The following is a 15,168-nucleotide window of genomic DNA, read 5'->3' as shown; positions in this document are numbered from 1 at the left end:
ACCATGATGATTATTTGAACACCCAAAAAAGATGCATCATTTTCCTTTGGGTAAAATTTATCTTTGTAGCGGTCATAATTTTGGGCATAACAGAGCAACCAAAACAATGAAGATGTTCAGATTTTGGTTTTTGTGTAAAGAATGTTTCACATGGAGTTTTGTCGTGAAGGGCAGAGCTAGGCCTTGATATGTGAGATGGGCACCTATGAGAATGCACTTGCCCCAAATAAAATGCCTCGCATTACCTCTCCTTTTTTAGAGCATTCTGATTTGGGTTCATTTTAGTGCATTCTCCAAAATTATGTTGAATAAAGAATGTCTGTTATGAGGAGAATAAAGTTGTTTTCAATTACAGGACTGGGATTGAGTGATGCAATAAAATATGCTAGATCTATCATAATGGCTTTAGCTACTCCACAATGGCATATGCTAGATCATGTAAGACTAACTATCTACCTACAGTAACATAAAATAATCAAATCACAAGCACAATCGAACCAAACAAAATGAGTGTGGAGGAAGAACAAAAAAAGCAGAATCTTTTTGCAATAATCTTCCCTAATCATGACATTATTCTAAGAAAATTACTACACTAACATCAAATATGATCTAATCAATGATAAACCTTTGATTTTTAGGAACAAATATGTATTTGACAACTAATCTAGCAAGCCACAAAGACTGGTTCCAAGATAGTGGGGAAGTGATTGCTCATCACCTGAGATCATGAATGATTCTAAACCATAAAAAAAAAAAGCACATTCAATTATGAAACATATTCCTAATCTAAGTTAAACCTCAAATATCATGCAAAACAGAGAGATATAATCCTGAAATTCAATGAAAATTAAGAATATGCACATGAGGATAAATGGATTCTCACTAATATGCATGCATGAAAACAATGTCAGTTGCTTATTTGCCTAGCATCAAATGCCCAATATAGGGTGAAAGAAGAGTGAGCGACCCTTCACATTGATGTACTTGTCCAGATGGGAGTTACTCCATGGACCCTCCTTGCTGCTGCCATTGATAAGTTTGGTGGAGAAAAAATAAGAAATACACAGCACAAAGAAAATAAGAGAATAGTATGTAGCAGCAATGGAACTTCAATGGAGGAAATCACCTAGAACTAGGCCTAATGTAGGAAGAAGGGGTACAAGGTTAGGCAGAACACACTTTAAAATTAAGGAGATACCCAAATCCATGTCCATGGCCTATTTAAACTAAAAATTCAAACATTAAGTATTTTAGAAAATTTTCTAAAGAAGAACCGCTTAGGGACTATTCACAACTAGACTCTAAGTAGTTCCTTAGTTTTAGACTAGCATTTGGCTACAATGAGAACTTCTAGGTCAATTTTAAAAAATTTACATCCTAACAAATTTTTGGTTTGGACTAAATGTTTTCACGACTTAACACAGACCTACAAAATATTTTCTTTATTTTTTTCTTTTTTCTCTAACTTGGCTGTTCAATCTCTAAGCTCGACAAGATTGTAACAGATCTTATCTAAACCTAAATCAAAATAAAAGATCTACAAGTAGTGAAACCAAAATAAATGCATGCAAATCAATTATAAAATGTATTCCATGTATTATCAATGGAACAGAGCTTGGTCCAAGAAAATGAAAATTTCTTTTTTTAGAGTCACCAAAAAGTGCATTGGAGATCTAGATTTTATAGTTCTCGCTTATATTGCAAACTTAACGACGAGTTTCTTACTAAAGAGTGAGGTTTTTATTGGCATAGAATGTCAGTGCAATTTTCAAGAGCATAACTAGCGGCCAACCTAAATTCTTGTGGTCGAATTGGTTCAGATATGAGTAGCTACATGGTAACCTTATATGCTTCAGTTATTGAATTGTAACTCATGCTATGGAAGGTAATGTGATAGCATGTGCATTTTAGTAGTTGAATCTTCACGTGTATAGGAATTGGCAATGGTAGTGTTGGCAATGAAGACAAGGGAACATAATTTGTATAGTAAGCAGTTTGAGGTTTTCAATTATCATCAAGTTTAAAGTGCACATTGTGCAAGAAAGAGTTAGACATGCATCAACGTTGATGGTTGGACTGCTTCAATCCTTATGATTTTGTTACTACGTACCATCCATTTGAGTCTAATGTAATAGATGGTTGCATATGCATGTAAGAGGGTCAATGAGTACTTTGCATGTGAAACTGTAAAATATGATCAAATACTTTTTTAGCATGCCAGTTATTCCATACAAAAAAAGCAACTATTATGTGTACTAAATTGAGGAATGCTTTAAATATTCTTGATGAGAATAAGGGCACGCATAAAGAGGATCATGGATATCCACATCTGAGGGCATTGTCAAGTTGGATATATCAAATTTTTTGGTGGATGCATTAACTACTAAATGGTTTGGGTCAGGGTTAGAGTCAAGAACTTTTGGCAGAGGAGCACTTATACACAGCACCTAAAATTTTGTCTTTCAAAAATTTTATTAGCTTTAGATTAATATTAAAATGATAAAGGGCCACAATATGTAAATAGCAAAAGATAAGGGGCACTGATATAGAAATAAATAGATTTTACGAAAGGATCCAACATGTAAATAACTGAAATTAGTGTAAATGTGTGGGCAGCTGCCCACACAATCCCAAATGTGCATCTGCCCAGTTTTGGGTCGTAACTATGTATACTACACAATGTTGGTTTAGTAAGAATTATTTTCCACAAAGTCGACAAAGGTTGCCACCCCATTCACTTTGAGAGTACGATGATGTATAAGGACTTGTGACATAATTTTAATGGGTTCCATAAGAAAGGAGGGGTGGACAATATGCAGCCATATGTCTAATTTATTATCAAACTATGATTGAGCAATTGCAGTTTGTTGGTTTGATGCAGATGATATAGATGCCACACTTGGAATGAGAGTGGATTACTATGTAGTTCATTCTTGTCCTCCCTAGGACTTGCAATTGTTGATGCTATTTGGGTGATTGTGATAGAACAACCAAGTCAATGTATCCATTCACATGAGTCAATTACCAAAATGTTGCAAAATTGTGCATGAAGGAGACTGCAAGATTTTTTGGGTTCCTTAGTTATTTTAAATTGGGACTATAAGTTTACTATGAGATTATAGCAGCATCTTTGGAGAACTATAGGTATAAAATTGATAATTAGCACTACTTTTCACTTGTGAGTCGATAGTAATCAAAGTGCATGTTTCAAACTTAAAAAGATACATTGCATACTTGTGACATAAAATGGAGAGAGGTAACTCTGACCAACATATTATGCTTGTAGCAGTGTAGTTGACAATAACTGCCATGAAAACAAAAAAAGATAATACCATTCAAGGCACTTCACAAGAATCCTATAAATTTTTTGGCTACAAATGTATGTGCGATCTAAGGGAGTGGAAAGTACTCTTGTGCTATGGTACTATCTTAAGCAAATGTAGTAGATAACTCAGATATACCAAAGGAGTTACTCACACAACATTAGAATAGAGCTTACTTTTGTGGTAAGAGTCCACAGCAAAAGTATTTTTTAGATTTAGAAAGAATTGTAAGCTCAGTAGAAAATACATGGGTCCATTTGAAGTGCTTGAGAAAGTAGATAATGCAACATGCACTATCACTTTACCTCTATAGTTTTCTCATGTGTATGATGTGTTGCCGAGGTTTGAGGAATAGAAACTTGCAAGCTAGATCTACATAATGGATGAAGTCTACTACTGTATGATGTACTACATGTGTCTCATATTCTATGAAACTTTGTTTTATTTTATGCTTTACTAACTTTGGGTTATATTCGTGTTTTTTAAGACAATGCCATTGTGATACTGTTTAGAAACTCTGTGATATGTTTCCATATTTTATCAAATGGTTTCTTTGTTTTCGATGTTGTTTTTCTTATTACATGAATGGTACATTTTTAAATATGCATGTAAATGTGGATGCTTTAACTTGGGATATTTGTCGGAACCATAATGAACAAGAGAGAATAGGCAAACTCCCACATGAAGGATTACTAGTGTCCCTTACGAAAACCGATATGTATGTCTGTGAACATTGGTTAGCAGGAAAGATAATGAAAAAAATTTTTTGGTAGGACCATTCGCCCAACAGGTTTTAAGATCCTGGATAGCTAACAAGCAAATTTTAATAGTTCATTTTGTGAAGTTTCGCACACTAGTTTCAAACAGTTTAGAGTCCACTTTCTATTGAAATGCTCCAATACTGCCATATATGATCATGCATCAAGGATTACGAAATAACGAACTGCATTACTATACTATGTTATTTACTTTATGGTTATGAAACTTTAAGTGGGTTGGTTATTGGCAACTAATAGATTTACTCCATATTCCACTTGCTATTTTCAGGTGGCCAAATTACTCTACTTCATGAGATAATAGACTACTGCTAATCCATGAGTCTAAGGCATATGTATTTTGGTCTAGACATTGAACTAATTGAGAGTATTTTGGAACCTAATGTCATATTTCGTTTTGAAAACATATTCTTAAATTAACATACTTGTTGAATGTGCATGTGGTTTGTTAAATCTTTTTTAATATCAAATGGATTGACATATGTCATGAACTTCACTACTTATGCTTTGTTCTTGAATATAAGCTGATATTATTCGCAGTATGTGCCATGATGTTTTGATTCAGCTTGTATTTTGAAAGAAACAATCTTGTCTTGTAAATGTGCAAGAAGATTGAATGTGGATGGCATTGGAGAATTCTAGATGATGCCCATGAGGACTCCTCAATTAAGTAGCTTCATAATTTCTTTATATGATAGTATATTAGAGCAATTATTGATTTACCAATTTGTTACACAAACACGTGCACATAGTGGAGCAGATAATGTCAATTTTTTGCTTAACGTGTGCATTTGTTGGATTAGGAAAATCACAAACTATTGTTTTCCAAATAAATGAATTTTGAGTTTGTAATGTAACTCATCCACATTAAAAAAAAATAAAGTTTCTTTTCCTATGCAGCCCATCCATATTCTGTTCTTTTGGTTGGCTAGGTTATTGAAGGAGAACTTTAGTTAATAATATGATTGTTTGTCTTGTCATTTCTGAGAAGATTGGCACAATAGTTGGGGCAGAGGCTGGTGGACAACCAGTTCTCATTTCCAAGTCTCAGCACATTAACCCCTTATACGGCAAAAAAAAGAGAGGCTATGTACATGCAAATTGAAGTATAGGAGAACTAGCACCCTTAAGCATGCACCTAAAACAAGCTTTGTATCTTAAGAAGACACGAGAATTGTGAGTGCTTTGGATCTCTTCTAGCGGCTTGCATGTGATATTCTACTAAACCAAATTCTATGGTCTTGACTCTTACTTACCATAGGTGATGTTTTGACTGACAAACAACTTAAAGTTTGGGTGAATCTAACAAAAAGTTAGGCGAGGTAAATCTAACAAAAAGTTAGTGCATCGCATCTGGAAAAAGGTGAGTTGCTTTGAGAGTACAAGTCTTTATCTCTTTTCACTGCTTCCTGTCTGCCAATGTATCTTTAATTTAGTCGTGGCGACAAACTCGTTCCTCCATTTTCTCAAGGTACCATTTTTCCAACTGTAATGGAGATCTCAATGGAAAAATTTTCTTGGATGTCCAATCAAGTGGGTGATCTTTTCAAATTAAACATTTTTTGATGTAGCGGGTAAAAGCTACCGGACGGTCAAGTAGACATCACATCAAAAGAAACCATGGCACTGTAATTTAGCTTGGCACGTGTCACATATTATTCAGCTCAAGCGAGTCCAGCTTTACAACTGAGTTCAGCTGAGCTTTGTGGGTGAGTTCGAACTTGTCACATTTTTTCTTTTTTCTTATTTCTTATTTCCTTTAAATGAAAATAAAAACAAAATAAATGTTAAAATTTATCACCCATTACCTTAATGCCTTTAAAGATTACCAAACAAGAAAAAACATGAGTCAAATTGTTTTTAAATAAACCAAGCTGGTGTAACTCAAACTTCACCAGTGGCGGAGCCAAAAAAATTAATTAGAATGGCACTTGTTTAAACAAATTCAAATTTGGTGGGCATATATATGAATAAGATTTCGCCCACATCAACCACAATGTGGCTATTCCACTGAACTGAACACATTTTTACAACTCAAATTTTAGCGCAAGTTCATCCTTGACTAGTTTGACATAGGTTACCACAAACCCAACCAAGTTGGCCGACTCATTGCATGTCCCTATATTCACAGTGCCCTATCTAGGCAGGGACTAGCTCCGCTTGCACTCTTATCCAACCTAAATAATTTCAAAAATACCGCAACTCTTCCTTTGGTGTATATATATTTCACGCACCGGGTGTGCACGCGACTCACTCTCAGTGAGAAGAAGGGGATATACAACGTCCATGGATTCAAGCAAGGTCCTGATTGTATATTCCAAAGGCTACATCGGCGCTTGGATAACCAAGGCCTGCCTGGCTTCTTCCAAGCACCAGTCCTTCTTTCTCACCGGCCCTACCACTCATGCCATCATTTACAAGCTGCCACTCCTCCTCTCCTACAAGCAAGCAGGTGCTACGCTGGTGGAGGCCTCCCTGGACGACCATGAATCTCTGGTCTCCCTCCTCTCTGGGATCGACTACGTCATCTCCGCCATCGCCGAAGAGCAAATTGAACAGCAGCTCAAGCTCGTCCGGGCCATCAAGCAAGTTGCAGCCATAAAGGTCTTTCTCTCTCTCTCCCTAGATCTCTCTCTGGCTTAGACCATAGATGCGTTTGTTGACAAATGTAATTAGCTCTGCCAAATGGGTCGACTCATCTTGCCTATTAGATCCACTGATCAAATTAGCGTTCGTGTTTAAACTAATCGACCGTGATGCCCTGTGGGAAAAATTAACAGAGGATGTTTAGTATAGAGGCTGCTCACCTCATTCGGAAGATCATCATCATGTCAGTTATTGCTTTTATCATGATGACATTTACTTTACTTCCCATTCAACTACCAGCAATGATCTTGAGTTTGGCAATTTCCTTATTGTAAGTGCATTTAAACTACTGAGTCGATTCTTTAAGGGGTTTGCTCTAACTGATTGTTCAGAGCTTTGATCATAATTAGCTATAAAAAATTACCTTTTCATTGGTATCAATGAAAGTTTTTTCATCAACCTTACTAAATTTGTGGTTTTCTTCACTGTTCATCTGGCAAAAGACTGTTACAAATAGTACCAACAGAAAGCAAATTTGAAGTCTTAAGAATGTGAATGTTAGACTGACTAAATCATCTCCAAGCCATATAAAATCTGAAAAATTCTTTCTCATTTAATTTGTATTTTTAGGTGAGCCAAATAAGTTGTATTATGACAATATAAGTCCATCTCATTCCATTTCCTTTTAATAATGCAAATGTCCTCATCAATGTCATATTTCCTTTCTAAAGGTTTCCTTAGCAACATCCTAGAATCACATTCTTCATAATTAGGATCATTGGGAGGAGGCTTGCGTTTTCTTCCATTAAAATGTTTTGTTTTTTATTTTCTACTAAGATACAAAGTGGCACCTTACGACTAATTCAAGTAGTTCATACCATTCAACCAAACATTATAAAGAGTACATGATACCACAATAATTCTTTGTTGAAGAGATGACCCTTGTGTTGAAGAGAATGCATGGGAACCAATTGATTCTTCTTTATCTTCAAATTCCATGAGCACGTTGATAATGAATGATCAAGATGAAGCACTGAATCATAAACTGACAGTCTAATATCATGAAGTACTGAACACAATAGGAAAAGTATAAATTCAATCGCACAAACAAGGCAACATTTAACATGTATGAACTAGATAGATCTAAATCTATAAGGGAAACTGTCAAAATCAATTTTCATTCATGGTGTTTATGTGCAAAATATTTTATTTTTTACACGTAAACCTTTCGAAAAGAAAGGAATTGGTAACTTGTCAACAATTTTTTAAGTGAAAAGAAAACTAGGGAGGTGGAACCCGCTTGTTAGTAGAAGAAGACTTTGAAAACTAAGAATAAATAGGATTTTGAAAATTGTTTTGAAATAGATCTTGAAAGAAATTTTCAAACGTGAGAAACTGTGATTGATTTTCAAAACTGTAACATAAAAGATGTTAATGAAAAGTAGTTTTTTTTTGCACCTTGACTATAGCCATTTATGTAAATAAGGTCCAATTTCATTAATTTCTAGGAGGAAAGTTAGTATATGACTGGTGTTGGAGTCAACCATGGGTGAGAGATTGAAAATGTGAGTGCTAGTGCATGTGATCAAATCACAACATGATAGAAAAAAAAAAGTAAATGCATAACTAACATGAAGCAAGGAATTAAATATTCCACTATTTTCTTTTGATTTTCAATTATAAATTGGAATTAAATGAAATAATAAAGAAAGAAATTAACAACTACACAATAAAGATAAACAAAGATATCAATTCAAAGCTAGCAAAAGATATGGCCCCCTCTCTTTCATTACTTAAGAGAAAACAAATAGATGTTGTACATCACAAAACAATGAGAGTAAATACCAACCCTCAGAATAGCCAACATAACGGGCGAGGGTGTCTCAAATCATCCAATGTTTCTACACAACAAGCAATAGTGTCAAATCATCCAACAAATCCCAAACAGAATACAAATTTACAACAATATCAAGACACGTAAGACTTAGGGTAATTTTAGCACGGTTACAATTGCAAAAATACACAGTACCCATTGTTCCATTAAATGAGGCATACCAAAGTGCCTGATTCTTATATATTCTTATAACCATCTTTTTCAAAGATTGCAGTCACTTCTTTGGGCTTCAAACCATATATCTCATGGCATCTACACAAAAATATTATCAAGCAACATCTACCAAAAAATTAAAATAAAATAAAAAGTCAATAGCATACCATATTTAATCTTCCACAACCAGTCTAACACCTTCATGAATTATCTCTCAATTCATAGATTCACCACAAATGCTTACTTCTACATAACTTTCTAGTCAATACATACCGATTGGATTAAAATCTCAAATTGTAAAGGGATGGCCATGGAACTGGCTTAGTACTTTTATTCATCCATAAAACTACATCTCTACAAATTTTTTACCACTTAACACGAAAAATCAATTCTCTAATATCGTCCCATATAGCCCAGCCCATTTCTTTGTCACCCTTAGCATTCTACAACTTCCCAAGATGTCAGATCATCATTGAAAAGCCAATTGTGAAAAACTTTTCATTCATTTCATCTTAAATTTTTTCATCAATTTCATCTTTAATTTACTACTGCACCACCAATCCAAAATGTCCTTTAGTGAATGATCAAGTATAAATGAAACATTAAATTTTTGCAAATGAAAATGCCAAGCAAAATCAGTAGCCTTACAATGCAAAACTAAGTGGAGGCATGTTTCTCAGCTACAAATCAAGTAAAACATTTATTCACCAATGTTAGGCCAATAGTTAAAAATGCAACCCTCTATGGCCAAAAAAAGTAAAGAACTTGGCTCTTAGTACTGCATCACAGGCCCATCCTCCAACTTCCAACAATCCTGTCAACTCTAATTCTTTCATATAATATCATTTCTAGACAAAGAATAAGCTTCTACAATACTCCAGACCAGTTTATTTTTATCATTAGTTAAAACAATGGTTTTAAAAACATATCTTAAGCAAAGAGATCTACATTCATGAACAACTGTAGTTGAACGAATTTGTTTGACCATGACAGTTGGAATACCAGGCCCATGTTTAGAGGTTGTGTTGATATTATGATTGTCTATCTTCTTTAGTTTCTCATTCTGTTGTGGATGATGCTCATTTGATTAGGTAGCTTGAAGGACAGAGATTGTTGGGTGGGACATGTCTAATGTCACATGCATACCCCTTGACTCTTAATATTTGCATGTATAGGGGTTTGTCTGCACATATATGTAGACCATTTTTTGTTAGTCTGAAACAACAACTGCGAGAGTTTTAACTCTCCAGCAGATGATTTGAAGGTTTGCTTATGAATACGTGTTCTTCATCAAAACAATTAACTACTAGGAAAAGTCATGCCACATACTAATTAATCGGGCAAGTTATCTATACACAAATAGGTAGACTGGGCCATGCTTAGCTACATAGGTGAGTGATTTTTTTGCTTCTGATTGGTCAAAGTAACCCTACAAAAAAAAAAATCTCTGGCTATATTTCTCTTTCACACCCACCTGTGTATGACATTACAGTGCTACATTGAATTGGTATCAGAGGGTAGCTTGTTCGTCTTTCAGATCAGCCTCTAATCAAAACTTCATTGAACAGATGAGTTACAGGTAAAGGTTATTAGTATGATACTGAAAAAAAAAAAATTAATAAGAAATAATTTTGTGGATTGTAGAAAGCAAAGCATTACTCCACTAAAAGAATGTTTTAATATACTATGAGGGCCATCAATGAGGTGACCAGTTTGACCTTATGGAAATTTTAATGACAATTTCTAGGTCTATGCAAACCCTGGCCCAGGCGATTACTCAGCTGGTAGAACTGGCTTCACCATCAAACCCACCATAACACCTCAACCAGATACCAACAGCTAGCATAAGGATTTCATGGATTGAATTTACCAAAATTTATAGGAGGTGCATATACAATGGATGCTAATGGCTTGGTGAAAACCAAGAGGCTTTTGAACCGACCGATGTCCCAAAAAACTTAAAACCTAAGTATGGCACTCACATGTTGGCAGAAGTGCAAAACATTGGTAGAAAACCATCAAGTATACAAAGTTTGTTAGTAAGGCAATTAATGGAAGCATTTCAGATAGAATTTCACTGAGAAGTATATTCCCGACCATGTCAAGGAAAAAAGAACGCAACAATTCCTTGAGTTGGATCAGTGTGGTAGGACTCTCGAAGAGTATATTAGAAAAATACTACCCAAACACCTTTAATGTTGAAGAGGATAGAACAAATAAGTTCATCAGAAGATTGAACAGTTTAAGGTTAAGGATGGTGGGAACAAGGCCAATAGATCTGATGTAGGCAGTTGAAAAGCAGACTTGGATGGATGAGACTCTGTGTTAGATTCAAGTTCATGGAAAAAAAAAAAATGAGTTTGGAATATCATCACAAGTCCCAGTTAAGAAACCTTTTGGGCCAAAGCACAGGCTTTTTCCACCACACCTAGGTCGTAGGCCTTTTCCATCAAATAGGCTAACAAGGAAAAGTGCCATTTATGCCATTGATTGAGCCTTGGAAGGTTGTGTCCTATGCTTAGAAGGGTACATTTTAATTGTGGTGGACAAAGACATTTTTTGGGAGAATCTCCTAAGGGACAAGGAGTTTCGCTATGAGAACCACTTCAAATCTGACCCAATCAGTCACCACAATCTACCAATCGACTTAAAAATAAGAATGGCACCAGCTGAACTAGAAGAATTAAATAGGAAAATGCAATAGCTTTTCAACAAAGGATTTATCAGACCGAGTGCATCATCTAGGGGTGCACCTGTGTTATTTGTAAATAAGAAGGATGATTCATTTCAGTTATGCATTGATTATCGGATATTAAATCAAGTAACCACCAATAATAACTATCACCTCACCATAATTGAAGACCTATTAGACAAGATACAGAACACTTGTGTATTCTCTAAGATTAACTTTAGATCGGGGTATCACCAACTGAGAATTGAAGAAGAGGATATCCCTAAGACTGCTTTTTGAAAATGGTATAGACATTTTGAGTTTCATGTTCCTTCTTTTGGTTGACTAATGTGCCTTCTATGTTGATGAATTTAATAAACAACTTATTCAAAGAACTTATTCACCAGTTTGATATTGTGTTTATTGATGACACCATTTTTTATTTTTTGGCATTTTTTAAAAAAAATGTGTTTTTTTCACGTTTTATACGACCGACTTGTTTTTCACGTTTTATACGCGTTTTTTTCGAATCATTATGTGTGTGTCTGGCTGAAGTAATCTCATAGGTTTGTAATCCTTTATTTGGTCAAAGCCAAGAAATTGGCAAGGGATTTGCATGTTCATGAATATTCAAAGCCGTACAACTTATGCCAAAATACTGAAATAGCTTATACCAAAATAACTGCTATGCTTTGTTCTTTGTACGTGTGTAGACCATTTTCAAATGATTTTTTGTAATCTGTACCAAAATTACTGCTATGCTTTACTGTCCCATTTATGTGCTTTAGAAGAGGGCTAGTGTTGTATTTTCACAGAAAAATTGTGCCAACTATTTTTTGTTTATGTATCATATGGAACAACTTTTCTCTTCTATAAAGCAATATCCAAAGTGTGATTAGACGACTTTAGCTGCATGCACAAATGCTTTTTAACAAGCTGCAACCTTTCCTCCTTTGGGTATGATTTATGCCTGTCTTAACAAGGTGCATACTTTTGGTGGTTTTGGCAAGAATCCTTACCTTATTCTTGTATGAAGTTTGCATTGAACTTCTGTAGCACAGATGCAGATGTGAGAAGATAATTTTTCCTTTTGAAGCTCTGGAAATTATAAGAAAACTTCTAGAAACATAAGATATTATACTAGGCTACTAAAGTATATTTTTTCATGGTAATTGCGATACTTCAATGAGAAGTTTGTTTTATTCATAAAATTGGCCGTATCTTTGGTCTAATAATAAGTCTAAATGGTTAAAAAAAGAATTTGATATTCTTTTTCAGATTCTGTTCTATTTTCATTTATCATAAATTGTATCTGTGAAAAGTGCTTATCTTGTTGGTTACTTCAGCTTATTTTCACTTTGTTCTTCTTAAACTAATCTGGTTGGATAAATCTCTTCGATTAGATGAAACCATGCGATGTTGCTCTTTGGAGCCATGACTATGGTCAAAATAATCTAGTATAGTAGTATTAGGTATAAGTTGTATGGGGCTACTTATTCATTTGCCTTCTGAAGATGGCACCAATTAGTCTTGTAGAATGTGCATTATAACAGATGGTGTAGAAGGATTTGCTGGTTATATAGGCCTCTAGTGAATTCTTTATGTCGTCAAATGTGCATAAAGTGATTATAAAATCCTGGTTTTGAAGGAGTGTAAATTTTGAAATTCTTCGTTTGAAACTGTTGGAGGATCTGTTGAAGTGTTAGTAAAGTTGCATCACATTTGTATTTTCCATATTGGTAAGATAGAATTGTAATCCTTTCACCTAAAAACCATTTCCTGGGGGTTACCTAGTGCGGACATGCACTAGACAACCATTGAAGGTTCCACTGTCTTTTTTCTGGACTGTACAAGTGATTGACTAAAAGGTTTGATTGAACTTTTTGTTTTGTTGAGCCTCCTTAAGCCTTACTACTTTGATGATTTTATGTCATAGCAATTTTCTTTCTAAATGTTACTAGTGGTCTCCTTTGTATGGTATTGCTTTCTTTATTCATCTACTCCTAAAGACCCTGCGGAATACTTAAGAAAGGTATTGAGCATTCTTTGACAACACAAATTATATGCAAAATTCTCAAAGTATGAATTTTGAATGTCTAAGATTAGCTTCTAGAGACATATTATTCCAAGTAGTGAAATTGCAGTGGAAAACCAAAGTTGTTTCAATTCGTAAATGGAAGACTCCTTCTAATATTACTGAAGTGAAAGTGTTCCTTGGATTAATTGGACACTAAAAAAGATTTATATAAGGATTCTCTCAGTTAGCACTTCCTATAACTACGCTTTTGAAAAAAGAAAACAACATTTGATTGGAAAGGAAAATGTGATCACAGTTTTCAGACTTTGGAAAATATGACATATGTTTTGGCTATTCCATCTGGTAAGGAAGGATTTGCCGTATACACCGATGCTTCTAAATATGGTTATAGAGCAGTCTTGATGTAGAATAGGCAAGTCATTCCTTATGCATCACACCAACTATGTCCACATGGGTGTAACCACCCAACTCATGTTTGGAAGTGAGGGCAGCTGTTCATGCCTTAAAGATGTGGCAAGCCTACCTATAGTTTGAATTATTTACAGACCAGAAGCCACTTATATATTTTCTCATAAAGACTTGAACATTGGGTGGAGTATTTGATGGACTATTTTAAGATGTCATACTGCTCTGGTTCGCAAATGTTGTAGCATATGCCCCCTACTTGCAAAGGTAATGTGACTATAGGAAGTATGATTGTCCAAACATAAAAATTGATTGAAAGATTGACTTCCTTTCATCCCTTTCAACCTACCCCCAAGAACATTTACTTGTGTGCAACAATGCTAAGTAATCTAATTGAGATAATTTCACAGAAACAAAAGAATGATCTTGATTATAGTCGATGCATGCTCATTGTAAGAATGATCAATCTGACTTTTCGTTGGACAATAATGATAGTGTTTGCTTCCAAGACCATTTATTGGTTCCAAATAATGCAGATATAAGAAAGGAACTATTGGACAAACTACATGCTTATAAGCATGCAATTCATCCAGGAACAAAAAAAATTAGCAAGATGCTAAGCAAAAATTTTGGTGGTCAGGAATAAAATCTGATATCACTAAACATGTGGAAAATGTGCAATTTACCAACAAATTTAAGCAGAACATCAAGAGTCTAGAGGTTTATTGCAGCCATTGAGACAATGACATGTGGAAAATGTCCTATTTACCATCAACTTGCATTGGGGACTCAATCACATATGATTTCTGCATTCCACCCTTAAAACTGATGGACAAATATAAATGACAATTTAACCCTAGAACACATGTTACAAGCATGTTCTCTAGAATGTAAAGGTGAATGGGACAAACATGTAAAACTAGCCGAATTGGCCTACAAACATTAGATGCCATTGTAATATCGGCATGACACCTTTTAAAGCTTTATATGGATGTCCATGTTGGTCGCCTATGTACTGGGAAGAAATTGGTGACAAAAAATTGGAACATCCTCTAGTTCAACAGCACTATGTTGATCAAGTCAAGTTGATATGGAACAAATTATCAGCTGCTTAGGATTGTCAAAAACGTTATCCTGAGATGGGGCAATGACCTCTAAGTTTTGAAGGAAATTGGGGACCATGTATTTTAATGTATGCCCTCAATCAGAGTATTTTAAGGACTGGTAAGAGGAGAAAATTGAATCCTAGATTTATTGGACCTTTTAAAATTCTAGGAAGAATTGGTGAAAAAGTTTACCAACTATCAATGCCACCACAATAC

General features: G+C 34.8%; 1 protein-coding gene across 1 annotated transcript; it reads left to right on the top strand.

The window, feature by feature from the left end:
• Positions 1-6,385: 6,385 nt before the first annotated feature.
• LOC116255190 (bifunctional pinoresinol-lariciresinol reductase 2-like) lies at positions 6,386-10,575 on the top strand. Its single transcript, XM_031630975.1, has 2 exons — positions 6,386-6,703; positions 10,480-10,575. Exons 1-2 carry the CDS (start codon positions 6,386-6,388, stop codon positions 10,573-10,575), a joined length of 414 nt encoding a protein of 137 aa, XP_031486835.1.
• The last annotated feature ends 4,593 nt before the right edge of the window (positions 10,576-15,168 follow it).

The sequence above is a fragment of the Nymphaea colorata genome, chromosome 5 (genome assembly GCF_008831285.2).
Source record: "Nymphaea colorata isolate Beijing-Zhang1983 chromosome 5, ASM883128v2, whole genome shotgun sequence".
NCBI lineage: Eukaryota > Viridiplantae > Streptophyta > Magnoliopsida > Nymphaeales > Nymphaeaceae > Nymphaea > Nymphaea colorata.
The sequence above is the reverse complement of the archived record's forward strand: the minus strand, read 5'-3'. Positions and strand labels throughout refer to the sequence as shown.

Excerpts from the sequence above, each read along its gene's own strand:
- LOC116255190 (XM_031630975.1), top strand. The coding sequence starts at position 6,386 with ATGGATTCAAGCAAGGTCCTGATTGTATATTCCAAAGGCTACATCGGC. Across the intron at positions 6,704-10,479 it reads AGCAAGTTGCAGCCATAAAG|GTCTATGCAAACCCTGGCCC; the intron begins GTCTTTCTCTCT and ends GACAATTTCTAG.